This window comes from Anser cygnoides, chromosome Z (genome assembly GCF_040182565.1).
Source record: "Anser cygnoides isolate HZ-2024a breed goose chromosome Z, Taihu_goose_T2T_genome, whole genome shotgun sequence".
Taxonomy (NCBI): domain Eukaryota; kingdom Metazoa; phylum Chordata; class Aves; order Anseriformes; family Anatidae; genus Anser; species Anser cygnoides.
Window position 1 is genome coordinate 78,301,599 of NC_089912.1, and position 19,961 is coordinate 78,321,559.

A 19,961-nucleotide genomic window follows, 5' to 3' on the forward strand; every position below is an offset into this window, starting at 1 on the left:
GAAATCCCAAAACTCTACTAAAAATGAAAGCAGCTGAAGTGGTGTCAATTTTATACGTCATTTGCAGGGACACTTCCCTTAACGTAAAGGATACTCCTAAAGGAAACTCTGAAGGACATCGTTAAGATCAGTCTGACCTCTAGCCTTTGTGTGACCAAAATCAGTCCAATTCTGGTCAGAATTCTGCCTGACGTCGTGCAGGGGGGCTCTGCTGAAGCCAGCGGAGTTCCCCACGCAGTGGGTCCCCAGCCCCAGCGACAGACATCAGTGACCCTTGTTGGTCGCTTACCAGGACAAAGTGGCATTTGGCTTCGTTTGACCATAAGTGAATGCACGGAGCTTGCAGAGCAGCTTCCATGTTGCTGCATGAGCACATCAGGCCGTTGGGAAGTTCAGCCCGCGTTCTTGCGGAGAGCCAGGTTAGAATAAAGCAGGCAATTGTAATGGGAATGATGGTGTTAGCGTTTATGAAAACTCATAATCCAGAAAGTGATTATATGAAGGTTCTTTATTAGGCGCTGGAAGTTAGGGGCATGCTTGCCCAGATCTAACTTCGTCTGATTTGTTTTCTTAGTTCCCTTTTATCTCCTAAGATACTACATGTGTATTAGGTTTCACAGCTCAGGTTTCACAGCTCAGTTTCTTTCTCACGCGTGCTCTCTGAGCCCTTGGTCTCAGTCCAAACCGCAAGGTTGGTTTGATCCAGTTCCCAGAGTCCAAGAAGCCCCAGTTATCTAGATGTCTTGCAAATTGAGCATTCTTTTAATCCTCCTTACTCCTCATCATGAATCGGTGCATTCTCTCATGCTACCCTTACACATATATTTTGTACCTTCCAAGCGCAGCCTCGGAAGAGTACATCGCAAATGTAACATATTAAGCAATATTGTATTATTTCTTCTTCTATTACTAACAATGGAACACTGCCTGGATGGCCTGCTGCCTCCCCATAAGAAGGAGAAGGCATTTCTATACAGAGTATTTTCTCCTCCTTTCCCTACCCACAAATACCGAAGGTGTGAGAGTAAGTCAGAGGTTTCTTCCCCAAGAGAAAGACGGGGAAAGTGTGCTGAAGGGCACGGCACGTTGCAGAGAACAGTGACCCATCTGGAGGCGAGAGAGGCTGCAGCGCGCAGTGGGAGGCACACCCAAGGCTGTCCAACGTGGCCCTGGATCCCGCTGAACAAAACTGCTGTCAGGGACGTTGCAGCTCTCAGCTCCCAGCTGTTCCAGCCCAGGGTTTGCTCTTCCCTTGCCCCTCAGGGTGCAGCAGGCTGCGGTTTGCCAGCTTTGCCATGTTCTTCGGCTTTCTCTCTGGAAAAAGGCATTCTTGGCGTTCCATTTTTGCCTCTGCAGGGGGAGTCCCTCGTGGCACCTTTGACTCAGGCTGGGTCAGCTGGAGCACCTCCCCACAATCTGTGGGGCGGAGGGAGGAATGGCAGCCCTCTGGGGAGAGGCTGGCAGTGGTGTGGCACGCACAAGGCTCAGGCGGCTGGAGCGCAAGCACGCTGTGCAGTGGCTGCTGAACCCCTTGGGCGCAGCGAGGTGCCGGGGGGTTCTGTCCTTGCAAGGCTCTGCAGAGATGTTCCTCTGAACCACGTGTGGCTGGAAACATGCCTGCTGTTGTAATCCAGTTCAATTTAACTGGAGTTAAATCCAGGTGGAGGCTGGTCACTACTGGCGTCCCCCAGGGCTCAGTACTGGGGCCAGTTCTCTTTAATATCTTTATCGATGATCTAGATGAGGGCATTCAGTGCACCCTCAGTAAGTTTGCAGACAACACCAAGTTAGGTGCCTGTGTCGGTCTGCTCGAGGGTAGAAAGGTTCTGTAGGTTCCCTCCCAGCGCAGGTCTGTGTTTCAGTGCATGGGGCATTTCTGGATGCGTCTCCTACAAGAGTCGGGAGCGTGAGTGTGCAAAAGTAGCGCCGTCCCCTGGGCTTTTGTTTTTAATCAGTCCCAGTTTGCTTCTGGCAGTCAGGTTTGTAACCAGGAGGTAGCCAAGCTGACTAGGAAGAAGTTGGCCTAAAGTGAGCTGTGATGGCCAGCCCTGGCAAGGCTGGTGCGTGGGAGAAATGTGCAGCAAAGCTATGAGAGGCGCTTAATTTCCCAGGTAGCAAGCATGGTTCTCTTTGATTTCCAGCAGCAGGGCAGCCCCCCCAGCGGCTGCATGTTGGGTGCAGAGCGCATGTCAGGAAGGGGAATTTCCTCAAGCAGTTCCATCAGAGCAGATGAGGTTTTTGTGTTAAGTGTTCTTCCTTCCTTATACACCTGTGGTCCCTTGGTAAAAGAGGGAGCAAACTGGTTTCCAGACCCACGCCTGCAGACACCGGTCTTAAATTAGGACCCTTAATCTGCTTTGAAATACTCTTGATGCCAGTGTCTGAAGAAGAGGAGGCTGGTGCACTCGTTCCTTCTGCAAAAGGCAAAGCCCCCCAAGGTTTCCCCAGGAAGGGCAGGAAAAAGCAGCCGATGAGGTTGTGAATCAGAACGTTTATTTGAGCAGCATTAGAGAGAGACATGGGATGGGGTGGGGTGGCGTGGAGGCGTGCCGAGCTCTCTTTGTCCATAGCTGCAGGGCCCGTTGTTGTGCTTGTAGGACCACAGTAGGGTAGAGACGGGGTCCTTGTGTGCTTCCTGCTCCTTCGGTGGCTGCGGTTGTAGAAAGCTGCAGCAGCTTTCAGGTCAGTGGCCGTGGATGGATTGGGCAGAGGAGGGAAGGGAGAGTGGCACACCTTGGTGTGCTCGGGGCTCTGTGATGGGGTGAGAAAGGAAAATGATCAAAAAGAGCAGCCCCAGCCCATGGCCAGGAGCAGTCCCAGCCTCCCTGCGTGAGGCACTCGCAGCCTGACAGCAAGGCCGTCCTGCCTGTGTCTCCCTGACAGCCAAGAGTCAGCCGTGTTGGGCCAAGCCCATCACCTTCCCGCAGGCAGTGAGACCGGGGAGGGGAATGGGTTGGGGTGATCTTATCTGTCCTGGAGAGCGTGGTGAATTCTCCATCAGAGTGCTGGAAGAGAGAGGCCAGGAGTGTGCCATGGCTTCATTCCCTCACTCTCAGTGAGTCCACCTGTAATAGAGGAGGTGACAAACAGAGCAGCCACCCCTGCCAACACTGAAAGCCATCCCTTCCTCCCTGAGCAAGGCTCTCCCAGCCTCACTCCAAGGCTGTCCATCTCACGTCTCCCTGACGGCCAGGAGATGCCCCTCGTAGCCCAACCGTGTCATCTTCTGGCATGCTGTGAGACTGTGGTGGGGTATGGCTTGGGGATCGCTTACGTGTCCTGTAGAGTGTTGGCAGCTCTTCCTTCCAGCTGAATTCTCAAGGGCAGCGAGGCCAGGAGCGTGCCGTGGTCTTGTCCCATCGCTGTGTGTTTCTGGCTGAAAGAGAAGAAGCACCAAACAGAGCAGCATCCCCCTGTGACCACGGGCAGCCCCTGCCTCTCTGCCCAAGAGTCTCTAGCGTCTCACCGAGGCTATCCGTGTCCCATCGTCCTGATGGAGCGGTCACTGCCGTCCTGGCCTGAGCGTGTCACTGTCCTGCTTGATATGAGATCATGGTAGGGTGCGGGTTGGGGTGATGTTACCTGTCCTGTAGAGCGTTGGCAGCTCTTCCTTCCAGCTGAGTGGTCGAGGGCAGTGAGGCCAGGGTCGTGCCATGGTCTGGTCCCATCGCTGTGTGTGTTTCCAGCTGTAAGAGAGGAAGCCAAAAGAGAGCAGCCTTCCCCTGTGGCCAGAAGCAGACCATGCCTCCCAGCCTAAGGCTCTCCCAGCCTGACATTAATGCCGTCCAGCCTGTGTCTCCTGACAGCCAAGAGTCAGCTGTGTTGGGCCAAGCCATCACCGTCCGGCCGGCAGTGAGACCATGGTGGGGAATGGGTTGGGGCTGTCTTATCTGTCCTGTAGAGTGCTGGCATCTTTTCGAGCTGAGTTGTCAAGGGGAGAGAGGCCAGGAGCGTGCCGTGGTCTGGTCTCATTGCCGTGTGTGTCTGGCTTTAAAAGAGCAGGAAGAAACCGCGCAACGTCCCCCTGTGACCATGGGCTGCCCCTGCCCAAGGGTCTCCAGCGTCTCACCACATCCGTCCGTCTTCCCATCATCCTGATGGAGCGGTCACTGTCGTCCTGGCCCAATCGTCTCACCTGGCTGCTTGCTATGAGACCATGGTAGGGTGTGGGTTGGGGCGATCTTACCTGTCCTGTAGAGCGTTGGCAGCTCTTCCTTCCAGCTGAGTGGTCGAGGGCAGTGAGGCCAGGATTGTGCCATGGTCTGGTCCCATCGCTGCGTGATTCTGGCTGAAAGAGAAGAAGCACCAAACGGAGCAGCATCCCCCTGTGACCACGGGCAGCCCCTGCCTCTCTGCCCAAGAGTCTCTAGCGTCTCACCGAGGCTGTCCGTGTCCCGTCGTCCTGATGGAGCGGTCACTGCCGTCCTGGCCCGAGCGTGTCACCTGTCTGCTTGCTATGAGATCATGGTAGGGTGTGGGTTGGGGTGATGTTACCTGTCCTGTAGAGCGTGGGCTATTGTGTGGCACAGTGCTGGAAAGGAGTGGCCAGGTGTGTGCGGTGGTTTGGTTCGGTCATTGTCCTGTAGGGTGCTGAAAGCCGTTTGAGGTGTGGGCCTGAGGAGAGAGGAGAGACGAGCTGAGTTCCCCTGGCTGAGTGTGTGTCCAGAGCTGAGGCTGGAGCAGCAGGAGCAGGCAGCTGAGCAGCCTCCCTGTCAGCACGGGCAGCCATCTCAGGCCTGCGTGGCCGTTGGGGCCAGTGTTCCGGGGCCGAGGCCGTCCGCGCCCCTTTGTGACAGGGGGCACCCCCTGCCTGCTGTGACATGGGCAGTGCATCACTGCGGGGTGGCAGCAGGTGATACGGAGCCCAGGCCTGGGCCGGGTGGTGGAAAAGGCGCCCAGGGGTGTGTGCAGGGCTGCGGGGCCGTGCCAGCAGGCTGTGGGAGCGTGCTGGGGTCCGGGTGGGGCTGTGCTGCCTGCCCTGCAGAGCTCTGAGAGCTCCCCGCCGAGGGGGAGAGGCCAGGAGCGTGTCCCGGTTCCGTCCCATCGCTGCCTGTGCGTGCGGCTGGAAGAGGAGAGGCAAGCAGAGAGGAGCCCCCCGGCTGCCCCCCATCGCCGCGCAGGGGGACACGTCTGTTCCTGCCCACCGTGGAAGCACGAAGGAAGAACTAAGTGAATAATAAACATGGAAAAGCCCAAAGCCCCGGGTTGTGATTCTGGGGAGGGGAATCAAGTAGCTGTAGCAGTAATTGCATTGAAATGAACTTTATTTCAGCTAAAGAGTAAAGTTGAGGAAAAACTAAGAAATCCCAAAACTCTACTAAAAATGAAAGCAGCTGAAGTGGTGTCAATTTTATACGTCATTTGCAGGGACACTTCCCTTAACGTAAAGGATACTCCTAAAGGAAACTCTGAAGGACATCGTTAAGATCAGTCTGACCTCTAGCCTTTGTGTGACCAAAATCAGTCCAATTCTGGTCAGAATTCTGCCTGACGTCGTGCAGGGGGGCTCTGCTGAAGCCAGCGGAGTTCCCCACGCAGTGGGTCCCCAGCCCCAGCGACAGACTTCAGTGACCCTTGTTGGTCACTTACCAGGACAAAGTGGCATTTGGCTTCGTTTGACCATAAGTGAATGCACGGAGCTTGCAGAGCAGCTTCCATGTTGCTGCATGAGCACATCAGGCCGTTGGGAAGTTCAGCCCGCGTTCTTGCGGAGAGCCAGGTTAGAATAAAGCAGGCAATTGTAATGGGAATGATGGTGTTAGCGTTTATGAAAACACATAATCCAGAAAGTGATTATATGAAGGTTCTTTATTAGGCGCCGGAAGTTAGGGGCATGCTTGCCCAGATCTAACTTCGTCTGATTTGTTTTCTTAGTTCCCTTTTATCTCCTAAGATACTACATGTGTATTAGGTTTCACAGCTCATCTATGCATATTCATTTCCTAGCTCCGCCTAGCCTCGCTTCGTATGCTAATTATCTTATCAGTCCTTCTGCGCTTGCGTACTACTCTCTGGTGGTCGTCTGGGTGGTCGTCGGGATGAAGTAAGATGTCTTCATCAGAGCTGAACTTTTTAACCTTTCTTTCTCACGCGTGCTCTCTGAGCCCTTGGTCTCAGTCCAAACCGCAAGGTTGGTTTGATCCAGTTCCCAGAGTCCAAGAAGCCCCAGTTATCTAGATGTCTTGCAAATTGAGCATTCTTTTAATCCTCCTTACTCCTCATCATGAATCGGTGCATTCTCTCATGCTACCCTTACACATATATTTTGTACCTTCCAAGCGCAGCCTCGGAAGAGTACATCGCAAATGTAACATATTAAGCAATATTGTATTATTTCTTCTTCTATTACTAACAATGGAACACTGCCTGGATGGCCTGCTGCCTCCCCATAAGAAGTAGAAGGCATTTCTATACAGAGTATTTTCTCCTCCTTTCCCTACCCACAAATACCGAAGGTGTGAGAGTAAGTCAGAGGTTTCTTCCCCAAGAAAAAGACGGGGAAAGTGTGCTGAAGGGCACGGCACGTTGCAGAGAACAGTGACCCATCTGGAGGCGAGAGAGGCTGCAGCGCGCAGTGGGAGGCACACCCAAGGCTGTCCAACGTGGCCCTGGATCCCGCTGAACAAAACTGCTGTCAGGGACGTTGCAGCTCTCAGCTCCCAGCTGTTCCAGCCCAGGGTTTGCTCTTCCCTTGCCCCTCAGGGTGCAGCAGGCTGCGGTTTGCCAGCTTTGCCATGTTCTTCGGCTTTCTCTCTGGAAAAAGGCATTCTTGGCGTTCCATTTTTGCCTCTGCAGGGGGAGTCCCTCGTGGCACCTTTGACCCAGGCTGGGTCAGCTGGAGCACCTCCCCACAATCTGTGGGGCGGGGGGAGGAATGGCAGCCCTCTGGGGAGAGGCTGGCGGTGGTGTGGCACGCACAAGGCTCAGGCGGCTGGAGCGCAAGCACGCTGTGCAGTGGCTGCTGAGCCCCTTGTGCGCAGCGAGGTGCAGGGGGGGTTCTCTCCTTGCAAGGCTCTGCAGAGATGTTCCTCTGAACCACGTGTGGCTGGAAACATGCCTGCTGTTGTAATCCAGTTCAATTTAACTGGAGTTAAATCCAGGTGGAGGCCGGTCACTAGTGGAGTCCCCCAGGGCTCAGTACTAGGGCCAGTTCTCTTTAATATCTTTATCGATGATCTAGATGAGGGCATTCAGTGCACCCTCAGTAAGTTTGCAGACGACACCAAGTTAGGTGCCTGTGTTGATCTGCTCGAGGGTAGGAAGGCTCTGCAGGAGGATCTGGATAGGCTGGACCGATGGGCTGAGGCCAACTGCATGAAGTTCAACAAGGCCAAGTGCCGGGTCCTGCACCTGGGGCACAACATCCCCAAGCAGAGCTACAGGCTGGGAGATGAGTGGTTAGAAAGCTGCCTGGCAGAGAAGGACCTGGGAGTATTGGTTGATAGTTGGCTGAATATGAGCCAGCAGTGTGCTCAGGTGGCCAAGAAGGCCAACAGCACCCTGGCTTGCACAAGAAACAGTGTGGCCAGCAGGGCGAGGGAATTGATTGTCCCCCTGTACTCGGCTCTGGTGAGGCCGCACCTCGAGTACCGTGTTCAGTTTTGGGCCCCTCGCTACAAGAAGGACATGGAGGTGCTCGAGAGAGTCCAGAGGAGGGTGACGAAGCTGGTGAGGGGTCTGGAGAACAAGTCTTATGAGGAGCGGCTGAGGGAGCTGGGATTGTTCAGCCTGGAGAAGAGGAGGCTCAGGGGCGACCTTATCGCTCTCTACAGTTACCTTAAAGGAGGCTGTAGCGAGGTGGGGGTTGGTCTGTTCTCCCATGTGCCTGGTGACAGGACGAGGGGGAATGGGCTAAAGTTGCGCCAAGGGAGGCTTAGGTTGGATATTAGGAAGAACTTCTTTACCGAAAGGGTTGTTAGGCATTGGAATAGGCTGCCAGGGAATAGGGAAGTGATTCAGTCACCACCCGTGGAGGTCTTTAAAAGACGTTTAGATGTAGCCCTGAGTGATATGGTTTAGTGGAGGACTTGTTAGTGTTAGGTCAGAGGTCGGACTAGATGATCTTGGAGGTCTCTTCCAACCTAGATGATTCTGTGATTCTGTATAGTAATAAGAACATGTTCTAACTGTGTAATACTGTATTCCAAGTACAATACGTTGTACTTGTAGTTCTGTTATTACTGCAAAATAATGATTCAGTGCTGACGCATAAGGAGTGACAATGACAAACTCCCAGAGTACAGCACTTTAGAACTATTTATTTTGAATTTCTCTCCATAAGCAGAGCACTTACTACAAATGTATTTCAAATGTAGTGCTAGGATGGATCTAGTTGGTATAATTCTCTGCAGAAGTTAAAGAACATTACCAGAAATTGCATTTTATCTTCAACAATATTTCACTTCCTTCTCTTAAGCACTCATCAAATGAGTAAAAATCCTGCTTCAGATGTACAAGAACTGTCACACTGACCTAGGACCATGTGCCTTAAAATAGCTTTCACTATTACTCATCTTCTCAGCAAAGGCTGTAAAACTAGATGAACTCGTAACTGCTATTATTTTTCTTGCCCACAGGCCAGGATGATGTGGATCTGACAAATTAGTAAAATGCAAATCTTTTGTTGTGTCTAATCTATGCCTTTAAATTAAAAAATAATGAGAAAAAAAAAGGCAGAATTTGTAACACACTATTCCTCATATTTCCTGCACAGATCCAGTCTAATTACTATTTCATCCTCTGTCTGAACTGTCAGCATCGTTGAAAGGGGCTTTCTTTTGGCTCTTGAAGCATTCTGTCCAGGACCACCAATTTTCTAACAACCTTTCTTTCTATAGCTTGTTTTTCTAATTTGCTCCCAGCCAACCAAGTAAGGAAGTTCAGTTACATCTAAGACCTAGGAGATAGCAGTGTGAGGCAAGTCAGTTTCACAGCTACTGGTAGGCAAAACAAGCTCATATCTGCGATCCTGGCTGTGGAATCAGGCTAGCTCAGCCAGCTCAACATCATCACATGCAATGAATACTGTCATATATATCCTTCAGGATTCCGAGCTTTACAGATGGCAACCCCAGTACTTGTCACACATTTATGCAGTCTGCTGCTAGAAATGTACTTGTATCTTGTTAGGCAAGATGGAAAAGGGAACTCCAAATGACAGTATTATTCTGTACCTAATGTTCTTTATTATCCCATAAAAAGGTGCCTATGGGGAAAAAAAACATAGCTTAAAACAAGAACATGGAGAAAGCTGCCAGCTCTGCACCCTGACATTGAGACACCAAAGCAAACTAGTACCAAGTTACTGCTGTGGTTGCTCATAGCATTGAAAAGGATGAAAGTCCACAGAGGGAAGCCAAGGCTATAGGATATTGGTACTGGAATCCCATTTTTTTAATAGAAACTGAAATGAAACTCTTTGTAAGTCTTCTGGCTCACAACTTTAACTGGGCACACATCTTGCTACATATGTGTTCCTACTGCATTTGAAGTTATGAATATTGAAAAGACTAAGCTCTAGAAAAACTAATATACTGAATAAAATTACCAAGATACAATAAATATATCAGTATAAAGTATCAAGATACAAGATACATCAAAACTTTTATTTAACCTGCATTTCATACAGAATACTTAAATACTAGGAAAACAAATGAGCACAAACAAATAATTTTCTCTCTAACCTTTTTGCGTAACCTGACTAACCTAAATATCATTATTATCTGCTATTTTTTCAGCCAGCAGACTTTATAGGGAAGCAAACACTGAAGCAGATTAAAGAAAAGGGGCTCAAACGACGACTGGTATATCTCACCCTGCAAACAGATGATGTTGATCCAGAGGGAAATGAAAGTGTGTGGCATAATGGCAAGGTAAGGAGTATGATCATGTTACAAGAAACTAAAGTTAATTCCCCATGAACAGAATCTAACTTTGTGTTTCAAGTGTGAATATAGTATTTTTCTTTTACTGGCACAAAACACTTTGAAGGTATGATACCATTTTCCAAATGTCAAGCAGGAAGCAAAGACTAACAGTAAATTTCTGTAGTGAAAATGTGGAATACCAGTGTAGAAACTGGAGTTAGACTAAAGTATTATGTCATCCATTAAGTCACCTTGCAAGTTCACCATTGTCCTAACAACTTCTGTAATTTGCTTGGAAGAACAACAAAACAAAAATGCAGTGAAGTTTAGGCCTCTGCACTTCAGCTCATACTACATGTTGAAACACTTATTAGTAGTTAAATTACTGTATATAATTTATGTATATATATGACATTTTGTGTGTATGTGTATATATGTACAGGTTTTGTTCTCAGTTAAAACTTAACTGAATACAATAGGAATAGACTGTTTTTTCAGGGAGCAAAACCTGTCCAGTTTAAGTTGAAGCCACCCACTGAGAACGTCATGAACTGCATGATGCACTTGAAACTTACTTGATATGTGTTGTGTATAATCCAAAATTAGTATCTGAGGTGTATAGCTTTTTGAAAAACAAAAACAAAGATAAAAAAAAAGTTCACGCATGTCAAAAATAAGCATTAAACATTTTTTTTCTTTCTTTTTTTTTTTTTTTTATTTTTTCCTTCCAGGTTATTGGCAACACCACATCTGGAAGTTTCAGTTACAGTGCCCAGCGAAGTCTGGCTTTTGCATATGTTCCCATAGAACTCAGCAAAGTTGGACAGAAATTGGAAGTTGAACTTTTAGGGAAAAATTACTCAGCAACTATTATACAAGAGCCACTGGTGCTGACTGAACCAACAAGAATGCGCCTTCAGAGAAAGGGTGAAAGTCCCAAAATATAAACACAGATGATGATACAGGAAATTTTGCAGTAGGAGATAGTTCCATTTATATGCATGAAATTAAGAGAATCAAATTACTCAGGTTCATTAATTGCTGAACACAAGATCCTCATTTCCATTCATGAGTGAGAAATTTGATTGTGTTGCCCCCTTGCTTCCTTGTATGGGTTGTTCACATCAGAGATTTGAGCACAGTTAATGAACCAGTATATGCTGACCCTTCTCAGTAACACTTGTGAGCAAAAAGTGGCTGGGAGTGAGTTAAGATCCTTGATTCAGCTTGCTCACAGACTGGCAGATCTAAATCAATGTAGGGGAGAAAGCTGTTCTTGGTATTGGCCAATAGCAAATGCTCCCTAAAGAATTGAAATATATCCAATACATCATTAAAAAATAATAAAGGCAATATTAAAGGCAAACTGAACTGCTATTTTATTTTCTCAGTATATCGTCCTAGTGGAAATCCTTGCAGATCAAAATCTAGTGCTTTCTAATGAAACAGCTGCAAGAAGTCTGTTCTTCATTATTTTATACAGATTAGCTGGTAGATTATATGTAATATTCTACAACACAAAAGATGTTATTGCTCAGTGTTTGAAAAGAATTTAAAGTACTGTCTCATGGATTTACTGGTCTAAATCTGAAGACTTAACAGTGACACTGAAGAACTTCTGTTCCTCCTTTTCCTGTTAATTATAGATGGAACAGTAGTTAGAACCATATGTTTTCAGACAAAAATATTAACAATGGAAAAATTCAATTAAATCCACAGCAGAGGAGCTTTTTTCAGTGTTAAATACTTGATAGCCCATAAAAGCATGATTGGAATAAACTAAACAATGGAAACACACTGGAATATTAAAACACACTTCTGAATTCCATAATATGTTCAACAATTCTTTTGAATCACAATACGACAATTTCTGACTTACAAAGAGTAACACTCACCTTTATGCTATAGATTAAACTTTTTAGAAAAGTTTTTATAAGAATAGAAACAATGTGCAAAATGTACTGTTTTTTCCAAATAAGTTGTGCATCTAAATCTTTAGAAAAGAAGTATAAATAGAATATATCAGGAGAAACACAGTTTGAATAATGAACACTGACTCTAGCTAAAGTCTTAGTGCAAGCTAACATTACATTGTGCTGCTCTGATTCTCTTTTACAAAGAAGGTCAAAATCAAACACAAGATTTGGCAGGTTTGCTTGTAGTACTATCTTGAGTGAAAATCCCATTCAGAAATTATTCTCTGTTTTGCTTTCCTAAGTGGTTTAATTCTTCTTTGCTGAACCAATCAGAGGTGTTACTTTTTCTAAAGGTGATATTATTCTTAATGAGGCATTTGGTTACTACGTATCTGTGATCATTTAAGGATCCTAAAATACAGCACAATGTGATACTATTTTACTTAGAATATGGTGTAGGAGAGCAATTCTTAGGAACATAACTTTGAATTTCTCTATTTCCCAAGAATATGCAAATTCACTAGACTTGATACCTGGGAGTGTACGATAACAGCTATCAGAACACAGGTTCTCACATAGATGTTCCTAATTAGTTTTGCTATGCCAAAACACTGTTTAAGTTATGCCTTCCACAACCCAGACATGAAGTTAGACTCAGTTATGTAACTATGAGAATAAAGGATCTAGAGAGGAGGCCCAAACACTGATTCCCTTGTGGGCTGCTCAATGACAGCTTTTGTCACCTGGGTCTCACCCAGCTTGAGCCCTAGCCAGTTAAGGTTCAGTTAGCTGCAAGTTTTAGGGAAGCAGACAAAAACTGTGGACTGCTGTTTCTGGGACAAGGCAACACAAAAAGTTCCTTTACTGCTGCCAACTTGTAAGGCCAAAACAACTCCATGTTCTTCACAAAAGGATTATCTGAGAGATTGATGCACTCTTTTCTCTCTTAAAAATGGCTGTGCTTTCTAGTTAACAGTGCATTCAGGAGTAGAGATAATTTAACCAGTTTTAAGCAGACATGGTTAAGTATTAAAAGCATTGCAGCTATTGTAACACAGCTATATCTCTGACTGTGCTTCCTAGTTTACCCTGCTGCTTTTTTACAGTCTGATACCCAAACCAGCTTACTAGTTATTTATTAGGATAGTTTATCACTGCAGCACATCGCAGCATGGCTAAATTGTAAGGGGAATAAGCTTTACAAATCATGCCCATGGAGACCACCACACATAAAAGTCAATCTTTCATAGTCAAAAAATGAAGAAAAAAAAAAGAAAAAAAAAAAAATGAAGACATGGATGAGGGTGCTCGATGGCTTTTGTGTTTTCCTGTTACTGCTTCCTTTCATTGGATGTCGTGATATGGTGTTGCATAAACTTCTGATGTCGACATACAGCAAGGGAAAGTGAATAAGACAAGACTGTTTAAGTAGTACATCCATGTGTTAAGAGGACTTCCAGCCAGTCAAGCTGAAATACCAGGGTGGAAAGGCTGGCAGAGATATCTTTTGAGTCTCTCAAGTCACCCACATTAACAGAGAAGTTTGTAATGAGGTGAAAAAATGACAGTTGATCATCTAGGAAATCTTGTGAAATACTCAAATTTCTGTGCGTGGACAGATTAGGACATCTCAGAATGCAGGTTTCTCAGACATGTTCTATGTCATTGTCCTTTATTCTCCTCCCAGCCTCAGAGTACCCAAGAGTAAATGTTACTGCTATCACTTGAACCTTTGGTCCAGGTTTCCACATTGTGCCATGTTCATATTCTGTGTGGAATGATAAAGCAACACGGAGGCCATCGTTCTGTCACTTTAATGATTGCATTAATCATAGAACTCAAAATTGAAATTTTTAAAACCCAAGTTCAGAAAAGGTTGACTGAAACAGAGGGGACTGAACACCAGCCATTTTCACGGTTTATTCTTTTGATTCAAGAGAATACTCTGATATAAAATATTTTCTGTTTGGGAATCTATATCCCTCAAATAGTAATAAGAAAAATACAAGAAAAAAGAAGACAGCAGCAATATCCAGACTGTGACTGCTACAGTATCTGCTGTGTATGTTTTAGATGGTCTGACATAATGTTTTAACTCTGGCAGCTCAGGCAATCAGGTTAGCCCATTCTGGTTGAGCAGGACAAACAGCAAAAATTTTTGACACCCCTCTATAAGGGGATATGAGTTCAGCTGCGCTTGAACACCATCTTACATTTTAAAACATATGATGTAAATAAGTTATTATGAATTTTATAGCAAAATGTGCATCCAACATTTCTATTTTTACCAGCGCTGCAGATTTTAAAAGTAATTGCTCTGAATGAACAAGAGTTGTTTCCATGAGAATTTGCTAAAATTTGAATGGAGTTTTACTTAGAATGAGGACATGGAAGTTAGCAAAATATACAATTCTGTGAGACGACTGTGAATAGTGATGGGATCTGAACTAAAAACAAGGTAAGTCAGAATATTCCAGCCTTATGAACAGTATGAATCACATCTCAACAAAGAAAATATAACTCATAGTCACATATCAGCTTGTCAGTAATCTTGGAATTTTCTTCAGGGAAAAAAGATGTTAGGAAAATCTTGTTACTTCTTGTAGCAGTGTCCTATTTTAACTAGGGGCTCACTTGCCTCCTTAGCAATAAAGAAAGAAATTTGGTTATCTTATTTGTTTAATTTTATTAATTTTCATCCAACTCCTAAAACTGGGGTGAACAAAAGCATGCAGGAACAGTCCCCTCCCAGAACCTTAAACACATCAGTGCTCAGTCCCAGAAATTGACTCAGGGAGAAAATAAACAAGGTATAATATGCAGAATAAAATTACAAAAAGACAGCAATAATAATTGTTTGTATGTAAAGAAAAAGAACTTAGAGATCTTGGTATAAGGGAACCAGTGGTAACTTGACTTAATAGTACCCATTCATTCTTCATTGTTCTTTATGAGAGAAAAAATTAACAATGAAATTAGATTTTTCTTTTAATGCATCTCTTCCCTCTAAATTCTGTTTTCTTTCTCTTTCTTTTACATCATATAAAATTCCTTTTTGCCTGGATTTCCTTGGCACTTTGCATTACCTGCCAGATACACCTTCTTATCAACGCTTTCCTCATCTGTTTTCCTGCTTTCTTTTCATTATGGATTTTCCTCTCCTGTGTATGCAGTTTCAGTTCCAATCTCTTTCTGTCATTTGATTTGGAAATGCCTCTGTGGCACAACCCATTTCTTCTACCTGGAGAAAGACCTGGAGAAAGACCAGGTCTGGAGAAAGACCTGGAAGTGGGGTAGAGAGCAAGTAATATCTTTTTAGAAAGGTATCAGGACCACTAATAATCGATACTGCTTCAGAGATGAAAATTTAAGGTTAAACTGACTCCTCGAGGGAATATGAATGAATGTGTTACTAATTACTGTAGAAAAAAAGAAAGTGTCATCAGTCATCTTTGTTACTGTTTTCAAACCAGCAGGGAATCCTTTGGGGTTTATAGAATATCTGGTAACTTCATAGGCTTATCCACTATATTTAATTCAGAGGAGCGAGAACCTACTTTCTACAGAGACCAGTCAATCAGAAAGAAAATAAGCAACAGTACTTGATACTTTTTTTTTTTTCCACTGATAAATAGTATTTTTGGTGTGTATTTTTCTTTCACCTGTTACCAAATTGCTCTGTGAAGTTGGGATGACATGTATGTACCATTCCAGCTAAGTATCAAAGATGCGTTTATTTGATTTTTAACTGGACACTGAAATATTTATGTATTCCATGGATGAACAAAATTGATCAGAGCTGACAGTTCTGTCCATCCAGAGTCTTAGCTTTTACACCAAGGCTTTTAAGTAGGTTAGCAGTTGTCTACAGTGTTGCTTTAGAACATTACAAGGTTTGAAGAAACAGCCCTGTTGACATAGCTGTTCTTTCTGCCTCTTGGTTTCTTCACTTCCTTCCTACACTCTAACAGTCATAAACAACATTTTACAGCCGGAGGTGGATCTAGACTTCTCAACCACATGACCAAAATTAGGAGAAAATAGCACTGTGTCACTCATGGCTTTGCAGAAGGAGCGGGCAGGGGAGGGAGGGTAGTAGCTAACGGTGGCAGAGGCCATGCACTTTCTCCTACAGGAATATTTGCCATCTCACACACCTCAGCTGCCTCTCCAGTGACGGTGGCAGCTTGTCTTTCCAGGTCTGTGGCACCGTTTGGCAAGCAGCGAGGCCATGGCTGCGTTGGCGGCTGCCGCACCTTGTTTAAAGCACTGCATAACCTCTGTGGGTAGCACTGGACGAGCTGCAACAGCCTCACGTAGGCAGGGAGAAGTAACGGTCCCGTTCTTTGCACCAGCATACACCCCGTACTCTCCTAGCGAACGCTGCAATGCGGGCTTGCAGGCAGACCCATGGTTCCACCTGGGAAAGCCTCCACGGTTTAAAACGGATGTTTATCGTGGGAATTACAGGAAGATGAAATCGGAAGGCAACATCGCTGAGATGGTTACTCAGCTGACACAGACCACAAGCGCACACCCTGTTTTTTAACCTCCCCTGACAAACGAACCAACCTAAAGCTAACTCGGCACTTGCCGGCAGCGGGCACCCCACCACGACTTCTCCCTCAGGCCCGCACACGAGGCAGGGAGGGAGGCCGGGGGCGGGCCTGCGCCAGGCCGCGGCGCTCCCCTCGCCTCAGCCCGGCCCCGGGGCGGCGCCGCGGCTCCCTCGGCGGCCCAGTTCCTGCTCCGGCGGCCGGCGGGGGGATGGCGGGGCGGGCGGGCGTCCCGCCGCGGCTCTGCCTGCTGTGGTGCGCCCTGCGCCTGGCGGCGGCGGCTCGGCCTTCGGCCCCGCACCTGGTGCTGGTGCTGGCCGACGACCTGGGCTGGGGCGACGTGGGCTGGCACGGCTCGGCCATCCGGACGCCGCGGCTGGACGCGCTGGGTGCGGGCGGCGTGCGGCTGGAGCGGTACTACACGCAGCCGCTCTGCACGCCCTCCCGCAGCCAGCTGCTCAGCGGCCGCTACCAGGTAGGGACGGGCTGTGCCCCGCTCTGTGGAGATAAACCCGTCCGCGTCCCGCTGAGCTGCGGGCTGCGAGCTGGGAAATACAGGGGCGGGGTAGTGCAAGGTGCCGGGTTAAAAGGCGCGGCAGGGCGCCGGGACAAACAGCCCTAGCGCGGTCCCCTTCTCTTAGGTGCTTCTGAGCTGGGTGGGCACACGCAAGATCCAGCCAGAGGCAGCACTGCGTGCTCAGTTTGTGCTATTTATTTTTCCCGTGCAGTGTTTAAATGCATCCTTCACCTGTACATCTTCCTTCACATGGTGCCCCACGCTCCCATGACAGTGCCCACAGGCTGATCCTCAGCCTGGCTACCCAGCTTCCTCCTCATGCGCATGATTCCCCACCCCACCCACCCCCCCCCCCCTTTTTTTTTTTCCTCCCACAGGTTTAAGAATTGAACTTCATAATTTTGCTATACTTTTTTTTTTTTTTTTCCTTTCACTTTCATTGCAGCTTTGGCAAAAACGGGGGGAAAAAAATGGAGGAACTCGCAAAGAACTAAATGTGTGTCAGAAACTTCCCCTTTCTCTCAAAACGTTCTGCAACTGTATTTATCAAAGAAAGTGCTCAGAATGAAATTACATGTTAGTGGGTGCTACCTCTTGGTGTAGCAGAGCGATTGGTCTAGGGGGGACTTACCTTTTGCTCTGTTCCCAAACTTGAAGAGCCAATAAGGAATAGAAGGATGTAGTTTTTCTACCAGTACTTTTTTTTTTTTTAAATTACTTACACTATTTCTTTATATTGACCTATTCTAGAATGCAGCTCATACTGTTAACTTGCTTGTCTAGAAATAGGTCAGTGTCAACTGGACTTCGCAGCATCTGATCTTAGAGTGGAAATTAGAAATGCTCATGGTTCAGTCTTGATTTGAGTTCATCATATGCATCTGACTTGATAATTCAATGTCATGTTGACCTTAGTAAAAATGAGTAAAATAATATTAGAAAATTGAAGAAAATTTTCTATAAAATTGAGCAGACATTCTGTTCAGGAAAAAACTATGTAACAAGTGTGTGGGGTTTTGTTTTATACAATGATATGGTGAACATGATGAAGAATTACTCAAAGATTTAAGAATGTATCCTACATCTGGAGCTGGAATTCTGATAGTCATCCTACAGTCAATGAGGAAAAAAGAGCAAAGCTGTTGGTTTTTGAAAGTTGTAGATTTGTTTTACTATTTTCCTTTTTTTTTTTTTCCTCCCTAGTGACTGTGGAAGAAATTGCAATGCTTTCCTAGCTTGTATCTTTCACTATATTAATAATACTTTTCTAATGCTGCATTAAAAAAAAAAAAATCCAGCTCCATTTTCAAAGAAAATTAGCAACTAGTACACCCACCACTGTGTACTAGTCTACTAGTCTAGTCTACTTATCCATGCACTTTAAGTCAGGGCTTACTTGGTTTAAAAGTGAGTTCAAATGGTTGCTACCATGATGATTTCAAATTAGTCATTTAGCTTGCTACACTGAAGTGCTTAGTGGCATTATGGAATCTGATGTCTTGCTGTCTAGGGAGGTGTTGGAGATTGTGTGCTTCGACAGAGGCAGATTACTAGAAATACTTAGTAAACAAACAAGATGTTTAAACTGGTATGTGTGTGTTTTCCCTCCTAGGTTTAGGGTGGTGGGACTTTTTTTTGTTTGTCTGTGGTGGTTTTTTTAGTAGGAGATATGGGAGTTGACAAAAGTCAGCTTGTAGTACATAGTAACTGAAGAGGTTTCTTGCATCAAGCAAAATATACGACTCAGACTGTTATTACCAGTCATACTTTTGTGAAGACATACAAAGTTCACCACTTGTTAAGATTAGAAACCTGGGTGAAACAGTCAGAGGTCAGATCTAGTCAGTGTCTAAAACTTCCCTTATTTCCAATATCCAATTTTTCTTTTATTTTATTTGTAAAAGTGCTCAACACTCACTTTGAGGATGTAAATAAATGCATACCTATGTTTATGTAATACCCATTTGGAGCAGTACTGCAAAAATAGCTTTCCTAGCCTTTGCCACCTTTTCCTCCAGTAATTGTTCTCTGATAAAGGCAAAAGCTCTGTAGCTGTAACTGCATTGCACATTTTTGTCCATCTGCATTCTATTTAAATTTTTGCATTCAGGAAGACTGTAATGGTAGTTGTTACATGTTAGGCTTTCAGATGAAAATACAAAAGGCTTGATTATTTATTTATTTATTTATTTATTTATATTGCACTTGAATTATGCCTGGGAAGATCCTCTTGTTAACACTGGCAGTACTATTTCATGGTCTTCCTCCATACAGCCCCGACCTCCATCTTTGGCTTTCTGAACTTCGGTGGTGCTACTTTAGTGAAACCAGCAGGCCCTGAACCTAATGCTACCCTGCTGTGTAATATTGTTTCTTTTTGGACCTGCTTATGTGTTACTGCATTGAAACTAATACCTCTTCCTTTCTTTTCCCCACTAGATCCATACAGGTTTACAACACCAAATAATCTGGCCGTGCCAGCCCAGCTGTCTACCACTAGATGAGAAACTCCTACCAGAGCTACTTAAAGATGCAGGATACGTTACTCACATGGTGGGGAAGTGGCATTTAGGGATGTACAGGAAAGAATGCCTTCCAACACGCAGAGGATTTGATACTTACTTTGGTAATGGTTAAATTTAACATGGGCAATGTAGTGTTAAAAATGATGAGAAAACTGCTTGATTCTTCCAAGAAGAGCAGATATACTGTGAGTGCATAAGTAGTTTTTGAGCATGCATATTTCCAATGCATAACTGTTAAAAATCAGTTAGTGCCTTAAATGCATGCCAAAACCTTATGATTTATTGAAGGAAATACTGTGATTATTGAGTGCCTCCAGAGAAAGTATTTCTCTTTAAATATCTGCATTTAATTTCATTCTATGATGGTTAGAAGATTTAAGGTATAGTGATTAGTTTTGTTTTAAAAGTGTCTCTAAACTACTTTTTAGATCAGATAGTAGACCTCGCATGCTCTGCAAATAATATTAAACTGCTAATAAGCTGATATATTTAAAAGAGAAAGAAATAAACATCGCACCATAGTGTCTTCATGCTTTGTAAATAGAATATCAGTGGTTTTCCACTTCTTCTGGAAAGGAAGG

The 19,961-nt window shown here is 45.4% G+C and overlaps 2 protein-coding genes across 4 annotated transcripts in view; both read left to right on the plus strand.

Moving 5' to 3' along the window:
- The window catches only part of DMGDH (dimethylglycine dehydrogenase), a 105,788-nt gene extending 94,556 nt beyond the window's left edge, over positions 1-11,232 (plus strand). For all 3 annotated transcript variants that reach the window (XM_066988490.1, XM_066988489.1, XM_066988491.1), the window contains 2 exons: positions 9,738-9,872; positions 10,598-11,232. In XM_066988490.1, the coding sequence (XP_066844591.1) occupies positions 9,738-9,872; positions 10,598-10,813 (351 nt within the window). In that variant the 3' untranslated portion in view covers positions 10,814-11,232. The remainder of the gene's footprint in view (positions 1-9,737; positions 9,873-10,597) is intronic.
- Positions 11,233-16,501: 5,269 nt separating this feature from the next.
- Positions 16,502-19,961, plus strand: part of ARSB (arylsulfatase B) — a 65,124-nt gene continuing 61,664 nt past the window's right edge. Inside the window, exons 1-2 of the mRNA XM_048055797.2 lie at positions 16,502-16,813; positions 19,295-19,481. Coding sequence (XP_047911754.2) covers positions 16,550-16,813; positions 19,295-19,481 — 451 coding nt within the window. The 5' untranslated portion in view covers positions 16,502-16,549. The remainder of the gene's footprint in view (positions 16,814-19,294; positions 19,482-19,961) is intronic.